Raw genomic sequence first — 10,145 nt, 5'->3', positions numbered from 1 at the left:
GCAGTGGGATAGTTTGTTCTTGTGCCCTTAATAATGCTTCTTTGAAAAACTGACAACTCTCTTGAAATGTTTTTCCCCCTTAGACTTGCTTCGCATGGGATCTTACCTACCAACTCCCTGAGTTTGCTAAAGTCTGCCTTCTTCAAATCCAGTGTCTTTCTCATGCTGTATTCCCTCCTACCATTCCTTAGGGTATGTCTACACTGGCAGAGTTACATCATCGGCAGAGTTACAATGCCGCTCAGAGAGCGCTGAAGGGAAACCACTGTTGTGTGTTCACACTGGCAGCTGCCTGCGCAATAGCATGTTCACATTTGCGGCACTTGCAATGGTATTCGGAGCGGTGCACTCTGGACAGCTATCCCACAGAGCACCTCTTTCTCTTCTGCCGCTAAGAGTTATGGGAACATGGAGGGGGGTCGTGGGGCATCCTGGGTCCTGTCCCAATGCCCCGTGATGCATTGCTTCACATCCCAGCAATCCCTGTGCTTCCGTCCACATATGGCGCCATCTTTCAACCGTTTGTGTACTGCGCGCCCTGCCTCTTCGAGCTGCAGGAATGGATCCTGCATTGTTGACAAATATGCTGCTCGCTCTGACTAACACGTGGCAGTGGCAGTGGAATTACTCCTTAAACTACAAAGGCAAGAGGAGTGCGACATTGATCTCACCACACGTAGTAGCACGACACTAGATTGCTTGTGACATTCACGGAGGTGCTGACCACACTGGAACACTGCTTTTGGGCTCTGGAGACAAGCACCGAGTGGTGGGATCACATTGTCATGCACGTTGGGATGACGAGCAGTGGCTGCAGAACTTTCGCATGAGGAAAGCCGTATTCATGGAACTGTGTGATGAGCTCGCCCCAGCCCTGCGGCGCAAGGACATGAGAATGAGAGCTGCCCTGTCGTTGGAGAAGTGCATGGCGATTGCACTGTGGAAGCTAGCTACTCCAGACTGCTACCGATTGGTCGCTAACCAGTTCGGAGTGGGAAAGTCGACCATTAGACTCGTGTTGATGGAAGTGTGCAGGGCCATTAATCACATCTTGCTTTGAAAAATCGTGACTCTGGGCAACCTGCATGACATTATGGATGGCTTTGTATTGTGGATGGCTTCCCTAACTGCGGAGGGGCGATAGATGGCACACATATTCCAATTCTGGCACCAGACCACCTAGCCACTGAGTACATTAATCGGAAGGGGTATTTCTCAATGGTTCTCCAGGCGCTTGTGGATCACCGTAGGTGTTTCACGGACATTAACACAGGCTGGTCCAGAAAGGTGCATGATGCCCGCATCTTTCAGAACACTGGCCTGTTCAGGAAGCTGCAAGCTGGGTCTTCCCTGACCAGAAGATCACCGTAGGGGAAGTCGAAATGCCCATTGTGATCCTGGGAGACCTGCCTACCCCTTAATGCTGTGGCTTATGAAGCCATAAGGAGTGGTTCAACAACAGGCTGAGCAAGTGTAGAATGACTGTTGAGTGTGCTTTTGGCCATTGGCACTGCCTATATGGGAGGCTGGACCTGGCCGATGACAATATTCCTATGCTTATAGCCGCGTTCTGTACGCTCCATAATATTTGATAAGGGAAGGGTGAAGGCTTCACTCAGGGCTGGACCGCTGAGGCTCAACGCCTAGAAGCTGAATTTGAACAGCCAGAGACCAGAGCTATTAGAGGGGCGCAGTGCGGGGCCATAAGGATCAGGGATGCCTTGAGGCAGCAATTTGAAGCTGAAAGCCACTAATATTTGTTGCTGTGCTCGGGAGTGCAGTGCTTGTAATGCTAGGAGGTGATTGTGATTGGTGCAGATGATGCACTATGAAGGTTTAAGAAAATTGCCTGTTGTTTTGCAGGGCTCTGTTTGCTTTCAATTAATGGAATAAAGATTGCTTTCACACCAACACAATTCTTTTATTAAAAAACAACACCGGAGGAGAGAGACAAACAAAAAAAACCACATCTGCATTGTGGGAGATGGGGAAGGGAAGGTCCCAGGAGGAGGTGGGGTTCCAGGACAGTTAAAGATTTGTAAAAATAACGAGGAGTACCTGTGGCACCTTTGAGACTAACAAATTTATTTAAGCATAAGCTTTCATGGGCTAAAATCCACTTCATCGGATGCATGTAGTGGAAAATACAGTAGGAAGATATATATGCACAGAGAACACGAAAAAATGGGTGTTGCCATACCAACTATAACGAGTGTAATCAGTTAAGGTGGGCTATTGTCAGCAGGAGGAAAAAAACTTTTGTAGTGATAATCAGGATAGCCCATTTCCAACAATTGACAAGAAGGTGTGAATAACAGTAGGGGGAATAGTTCTACTTTGTGTAATGACCCATCCACTCCCAGTTTTTATTCAAGCCTAACTTAATGGTGTCTAGTTTGCAAATTAATTCCAATTCAGAGTTTCTCATTGGAGTCTGTTTTTGAAGTTTTTTTGTTGTAGTATTGCCACTTTTAGGTCTGTAATTGAGTGACCAGGGAGATTGAAGTGTTCTCTGACAGGTTTTTGAATGTTATAATTCTTGACGTCTGATTTGTGTCCATTTATTCTTTTGCATAGAGACTGTCCAGTTTGGCCAATGTACATGGCAGAGGGGCATTGCTGGCACATGATGCCATATATCACATTGATAGATGTGCAGGTGAACGAGCCTCTGATGGTGTGGCTGATGTGGTTAGGTCCTATGATTGTGTCCCCTGAATAGATATGTGAACAGAGTTGCAACAGGCTTTGTTGCAAGGATTGGTTCCTGGGTTAGTGTTTTTGTTGTGTGGTGTGTGGTTGCTGGTGAGTATTTGCTTCAGGTTGGGGGGCTGTCTGTAAGCGAGGACTGGCCTGTCTCCCAAGATCTGTGAGAGTCAGGGATTGTCCTTCAGGATAGGTTGTAGATCCTTGATGATGCGCTGGAGAGGTTTTAGTTGGGGGCTGAAGGTGATGGCTAGTGGCGTTCTGTTACTTTCTTTGTTGGGCCTGTCCTGTAGTAGGTGACTTCTGGGTACTCTTCTGGCTCTGTCAATCAACTGCATTTGCTCCAACCCCTCAGACAAACACCTACAAGATCTCTATCAAGCATTCTTACAACTACAATACCCACCTGCTGAAGTGAAGAAACAGATTCCCCACCCTCCCATCCCCCTTGCCTGTCCCTCTTCAGGGACCCCTCTCACAGGCAACTTCTCATCCAGAAGGTCCAGGCTCTCCTCGCTCTAGGAGTGGTGGAGAAGGTCCCTCAGGAACTCACAGGCAAGGGTTTCTACTCCTGATACTTCCTCATCCCCAAAGCGACTGGGGGCCTCAGGCCCATTCTGGACCTGTGGGAACTCAACAAGTTCATAGTCAGCTTGAAGTTCCGCATGGTGTCCCTAAGCACAAACATCCCTTCTCTAGACCTGGGAGACTGGTACACCTGCGCTGGATGCTTATTTTCACATATCTGTCACCCTGGCTCACAGACAGTTCCTCCGCTTCATAGTGAACAAGGTGCATTACCAGTTCATGGCCCTCCCATTTGGGCTTTGCACAGCACCTCGCGTCTTCACCAATTGCATGGTGGTTGTAGCAGCTTTTCTCCGCCGCCGCCACGTGCATGTCTACCCTTACCTAGATAATTGGCTCCTAGGGGACCGCTCCTGTCAGCAGGTGGAATCGCAGGTGAATATAGTCAGAGACACATCTGACCAATTAGGTCTCATACTCAACGTCAGCAAATCAGTGCTCACCCCAACTCAAAGGATAGAGTTCATTGGAGCTGTTCTGGACGCGACTCAAGCGAGAGCGTTCCTGCCAGAGACGCGTCACCTGGCCCTCTTGCAAATAATCAGCAACCTTTGCAGCTTCCCTACCACCACGGCGAGGCAGTGTCTCAGGCTGCTAGGCCATATGGCATCCTGCACATACGTGGTTCAACACGCCAGGCTGCGACTCAGACCCTTGCAAGCGTGGCTCACATCTATGTATCACCCGGTCCGCGAGAGTCTGGACATAGTGCTGGCCATCCCTCGGCACACCCTCGACTCCCTACGGTGGTGGCTGAATCCCCGCGCGGTAGGCGCCGGGGTTCCTTTTCACCCGCCCCAACCCACCCTGACCTTAGTCACCAATGCATCCGCGTTGGGCTGGGGAGCGCATCTGGGAAGCCTGACAACTCAGGGCCTCTGACAAGTAGAGGAACTGGCTCTGCATATCAGCGTCAAAGAACTCAGGGCGATCCGCCTCGCCTGCCAAGCTTTTCTGACTCACTTGCAGGGCCATTGCGTTGCGGTGATCACGGACAACACCACGGCTATGTTTTATATAAAGAAGCAGGGCGGAGCCCGCTCGTCTCCTCTCTGTCAGGAAGCCCTCCTACTGTGGGAATTTTGCCTAGCCCACTCCATTCTCCTCCAGGCTTTGTACCTGCCGGGCGTTCAGAACGTGCTGGCGGACAGTCTGAGCAGACGTTTCCTCGCACACAAGTGGTCGATTCGCCCGGACATCATCCACTCTGTCTTCTGCAGTTGGGGGTTTCCCCAAATCGACCTGTTTGCCACACAGGTCAACAGGAAGTGCCCAACCTTTTGCTCCTTCAGGAGCAACAGCCCAGGCTTGGTCGCAGATGCATTCATGATCCCATGGTCCGAGCAGCTGCTATATGCCTTCCCACCATTTCCGCTGATCCACAAACTGCTCCTCAAAATCCGCAGGGACAAGGAGGACATCATTTTGGTGGCCCCAGCCTGGCCTCGCCATTGCTGGTACCCCACCCTCATGGTCCAGTCACCGATATAGCTACCTCTCACTCCCGCCCTCATTACACAGGACCAAGGTCGCCTCCTTCACCCAGACCTTCAGTCTCTCCACCTCACGGCCTGGAGAATCCATGGCTGAATCAGGCAGAGCTTGCCTGCTTGGATCCAGTGAGGCAGGTGCTTCTGGAAAGCCACAAACCATCTACTAGGGCCACATACAGGGCAAAATGGAAGCGATTCTCCAGCTGGTGCGCCCAACGGCAGGTGCTCCCGTCCCAGGCTCCCATTCCTTGTATCCTGGAGTATCTTATGTACCTAAAGGACCAGCATCTGGCATTTGGTTCTCTCAAGGTCCACCTCGCGGCCATCTCGGCCTTTCACCCAGCCGATTCTGGGCGTTCGGTGTTCACTAACCCCATTGTGGGACGTTTCCTGAGAGGCCTGGAGAAAATACATCCCCCAATAAAGCCCCCCATCCCGGCCTGAGACCTTAACCTAGTCCTCTCCCGGCTCATGGGCTCTCCTTTTGAGCCCTTAGCTTCTTGTTCACTCCTTTACCTCTCTTGGAAAGTAGCTTTTCTGGTGGCTATCACCTCGGCACGACGCGTGTCTGAGCTGCAGGCCCTCACCTCTGAGCCCCTGTAAATGATTTTTCATAAAGACAAGGTACAACTTAGACCTCACCCAGCTTTCCTTCCTAAGGTGGTGCCCCACTTCCATATTAGCCAGGACACCTTCCTGCCAGTCTTTTATCCAAAGCCACACAACAGCCCTCAAGAACAACAGCTGCACTCGCTGGATGTTAGGAGGGCGCTCGCTTTCTATATTGAGCGCACAAAGCCATTCCGAAAGACAACTCAGTTGTTCGTTGCTATAGGGGAGCGGATGAAGGGATTGCCAGTCTCTTCCCAGCGGATCTACCCCTGGATCACAGCTTGTATCCGCACCTGTTATGACTTGGCGAAGGCTCCTCCGCCTGCCATCACGGCTCAGTCCATGAGGGCTCAGGCCTCGTCGGCAGCCTTTCTAGCCCAAGTACCTCTCCAGGAAATCTGCAGGGCTGTGACGTGGTCTTCTATGCATACTTTCATGTCGCACTACACCATCGTCCACCAATCTAGGAACGATGCGGCCTTCAGCAGAGCAGTACTTTGGTCGGCAATACTCCAACCCCACCTCCAAGGTAAGGCTTGGGAGTCACTTAACTGGAATCGATATGAGCAAGCACTCGAAGAAGAAAAAATGGTTACTCACCTTTTGTAACTGTTGTTCTTCGAGAGGTGTTGCTCGTATCTATTCCATTCCCCCGCACCTTCCCCTCTGTCGGAGTAGCCAGCAAGATGGAACTGAAGTGGGGTCGGGCCGGCAGGGTCGTATATAGTGCGCCATACCGGCGCCAATCCAGGGGACTCCACAGCTGGCCCGATGGGTAGCTGCTAGGGAAAAGTTTCTGACAGCCGTGCATGCGGCGCGCACACACCTAACTGGAATAGATACGAGCAACTCATCTCGAAGAATAACAGTTACAAAAGGTGAGTAACCGTTTTTTCTGCCACTCAGACTAGGCATGTTGTGGTACACGCATCATACAGACACAAGCCTGCATTCTGTAGCCCTTCTGCCCCCCAAAACTCAGTGATTCCCAAAATCAAATCCACTTACCAGGGGCCTCCTCTCCTGTTTGCGCTTTGCTAAAATCCGACTGCTGTAACTGGCTAGGCTCCTCTGGGGCAGAGAATTGCTCCTGGCTGCATTCATCTCTGACCTCCGAGTTGTCCTCTGCCTCTGGGTCCCCCTCCACATCCTCGTCCAAGATTTCCTCCTCCTGGTTCAGTCCACTCTCGACTGGCACGCGAGCCACCGAAGTATCCACAGGGGCCTTCGCAGTGGAGGTGGGGTCACCACCGAGTATCATGTCCAGCTCTTTGTAGAACTGGCAGCTCGTGGGCACAGCACCGGAGCTGCGGTTTGCCTCCCGCGCCTTGTGGTAGGCGTTCCGCAGCTCCTTCACTTTGACCCTGCACTGCAGTGTGTCCCAGTCATGGCCCCTTTCTGTCATGCATCGTGAAATCTGTCCGTAGGTGTCATAATTCCTACGGCTGGAGCGCAGCTGGGACTGGACAGCCTCCTCTCCCCAAATGCTGATGAAGTCCAGCAGCTCAGCATTGCTCCAGGGGATTGCCTGGTGCGTGGAGCAGGCATGGCCACCTGGAAAGATGCGCTGAGACCACTGCACGCGTCACCGAGCAAACAGGAAGGGAACTTTCAAAATTCCCAAGGAATTTAAGGGGTGGGCTTACGGTTGGTCACCTGAGGGCAGAGCAGTGGAGTTTAAACCAATGACCAGAGAGGCAAGAACAGGCATTGTGGGACACCTCCCGGAGGCCAGTGGCAGTGCTGTAATTGCCACGGTGTCTACACTGGCGCTGTACCCCCGGCGCAGAAAGCTGTACGCCTCTCGTCGGAGTGGTTTTTTTACAGCACTGCACCTGCGCAGTTTGTGTGCTCTAAGTGGCTGGGCAGTGTGTAACCTCGCGAGTTACAGCGCAGAAAGCTGCTTTACTGCACAGAAACTTGCCAGCGTAGACAAGGCCTCAGAATCATGAACTCGACCATTTCATTGTCACTTTAACCCAGGCTGCCTTCCACTTTCAAATTCCCAACCAGTTCCTCCCTATTTGTCAAAATCAAATCGAGAATAGCCTCTCCCCTAATGGCTTTCTTCACCTTCTGAAGTAAAAAATGGTCTCCAATACATTCCAAGAACTTGTTGGATAATCTGTGCCCTGTTGTGTTGTTTCCCAACAGATGTCTGAGTAGCTGAAGTCCCCCATCACCACCAAGTCCTGGGCTTTGGATGATTTTGTTAGTTGTTTAAAAAAAGCCTCCTCCACCTCTTCCACCTGGTTAGGTGGTCAGTAGTAGACCCTACCATGACATCACCCTTATTTTTTATCCCTTTTATCCTTACCAGAGATTTTCAACAAATCTGTCTCCTATTTTATCTTAACCTCAGCCCAAGTGTATAAGTTTTTGATATATAAGACAACACCTCCTCCCTTTTTTCCCTGCCTGTCCTTCCTGAGCAAGCTGTACCCTTCTATACCAATATTCCAGTCATTCCAGTCCAGTCTCTATGATGGGAAAGACCCTATTTGGACACAGACTGGCTAACCTAGTGAGGAGGGCTTTAAACTAGGTTCGACGGGGACAGGTGAGCAAAGCCCACAGGTAAGTGGGGAACATGGAGACCTGGGAGATGGGTCGGAAACGAGAGGGAGTGTGGGCTATATTGGCAGAGAGAAAGGAGGATCAGGACAAAACTGGGAGGCAAGATCAAACCAGTATCTTAGATGCCTATATACAAATGCGAGAAGTATGGGTAATAAGCAGGAAGAACTGGAAGTGCTAGTAAATAAATACAACTATGACATTGTTGGCATCACTGAAACTTGGTGGGATAATACACATGATTGGAATGTTGGTGTGGATGGATACAGCTTGCTCAGGAAGGATAGACAGGGGGAAAAGGGAGGAGGTGTTGCCTTATATATTAAAAATGTACACACTTGGACTGAGGTAGAGATGGACATAGGAGACAGAAGTGTTGAGAGTCTCTGGGTTAGGCTAAAAGGGGTAAAAAACAAGGGTGATGTCATGCTAGGAGTCTACTACAGGCCACCTAACTAGGTGGAAGAGGTGGATGAGGCTTTTTTTAAACAACTAACAAAATCATCCAAAGCCCAAGATTTGGTGGTGATGGGGGACTTCAACTATCCAAATATATGTTGAGGAAATAACACAGCGGGGCACAGACTATCCAACAAATTCTTGGACTGCATTGCAGACAACTTTTTATTTCAGAAGGTTGAAAAAGCTACTAGGGGGGAAGCTGTTCTAGACTTGATTTTAACAAATAGGGAGGAACTCGTTGAGAATTTGAAAGTAGAAGGCAGCTTGGGTGAAAGTGATCATGAAATCATAGAGTTTGCAATTCTAAGGAAGGGTAGAAGGGAGAACAGCAAAATAGAGACAATGGATTTCAGGAAGGCGGATTTTGGTAAGCTCAGAGAGCTGATAGGTAAGGTCCCATGGGAATCAAGACTGAGGGGAAAAACAACTGAGGAGAGTTGGCAGTTTTTCAAAGGGACACTATTAAGGGCCCAAAAACAAGCTATTGCGCTGGTTAGGAAAGATAGAAAATGTGGCAAAAGACCACCTTGGCTTAACCACGAGATCTTGCATGATCCAAAAAATAAAAAGGAGTCATATAAAAAATGGAAACTAGGACAGATTACAAAGGATGAATATAGGCAAACAACACAGGAATGCAGGGGCAAGATTAGAAAGGCAAAGGCACAAAATGAGCTCAAACTAGCTACGGGAATAAAGGGAAACAAGAAGACTTTTTATCAATACATTAGAAGCAAGAGGAAGACCAAAGACAGGGTAGGCCCACTGCTCAGTGAAGAGGGAGAAACAGTAACAGGAAACTTGGAAATGGCAGAGATGCTTAATGACTTCTTTGTTTCGGTCTTCACCGAAAAGTCTGAAGGAATGCCTAACATAGTGAATGCTAATGGGAAGGGGGTAGGTTTAGCAGATAAAATAAAAAAAGAACAAGTTAAAAATCACTTAGAAAAGTTAGATGCCTGCAAGTCACCAGGGCCCGATGAAATGCATCCTAGAATACTCAAGGAGCTAATAGAGGAGGTATCTGAGCCTCTAGCTATTATCTTTGGAAAATCATGGGAGACGGGAGAGATTCCAGAAGACTGGAAAAGGGCAAATATAGTGCCCATCTATAAAAAGGGAAATAAAAACAACCCAGGAAACTACAGACCAGTTAGTTTAACTTCTGTGCCAGGGAAGATAATGGAGCAAGTAATTAAGGAAATCATCTGCAAACACTTGGAAGGTGGTAAGGTGATAGGGAACAGCCAGCATGGATTTGTAAAGAACAAATCGTGTCAAACCAATCTGATAGCTTTCTTTGATAGGATAACGAGTCTTGTGGATAAGGGAGAAGCTGTGGATGTGGTATACCTAGACTTTAGTAAGGCATATGATACGGTCTCGCATGATATTCTTATCCATAAACTAGGCAAATACAATTTAGATGGGGCTACTATAAGGTGGGTGCATAACTGGCTGGATAACCGTACTCAGAGAGTTGTTATTAATGGTTCCCAATCCTGCTGGAAAGGCATAACGAGTGGGGTTCCGCAGGGGTCTGTTTTGGGACCGGCTCTGTTCAATATCTTCATTAACGACTTAGATATTGGCATAGAAAGTACGCTTATTAAGTTTGCGGATGATACCAAACTGGGAGGGATTGCAACTGCTTTGGAGGACAGGGTCATAATTCAAAATGATCTGGACAAATTGGAGAAATGGTCT

The 10,145-nt window shown here is 49.2% G+C and overlaps 1 protein-coding gene across 1 annotated transcript in view; it reads left to right on the top strand.

Moving 5' to 3' along the window:
- Nucleotides 1-10,145, top strand: part of RASAL1 (RAS protein activator like 1) — a 111,075-nt gene that overhangs the window by 82,528 nt on the left and 18,402 nt on the right. The window contains exons 10-11 of the mRNA XM_029913838.1: nucleotides 4,405-4,751; nucleotides 5,471-5,780. Of these exons, the coding sequence (XP_029769698.1) occupies nucleotides 4,405-4,751; nucleotides 5,471-5,780 (657 nt within the window). The remainder of the gene's footprint in view (nucleotides 1-4,404; nucleotides 4,752-5,470; nucleotides 5,781-10,145) is intronic.

This window comes from Terrapene carolina, unplaced genomic scaffold (genome assembly GCF_002925995.2).
Source record: "Terrapene carolina triunguis isolate 2854851 unplaced genomic scaffold, T_m_triunguis-2.0 Scaffold951, whole genome shotgun sequence".
NCBI lineage: Eukaryota > Metazoa > Chordata > Testudines > Emydidae > Terrapene > Terrapene triunguis.
Note: the sequence above shows the minus strand (reverse complement) of the source record. Positions and strands in the feature narration are given on the sequence as shown.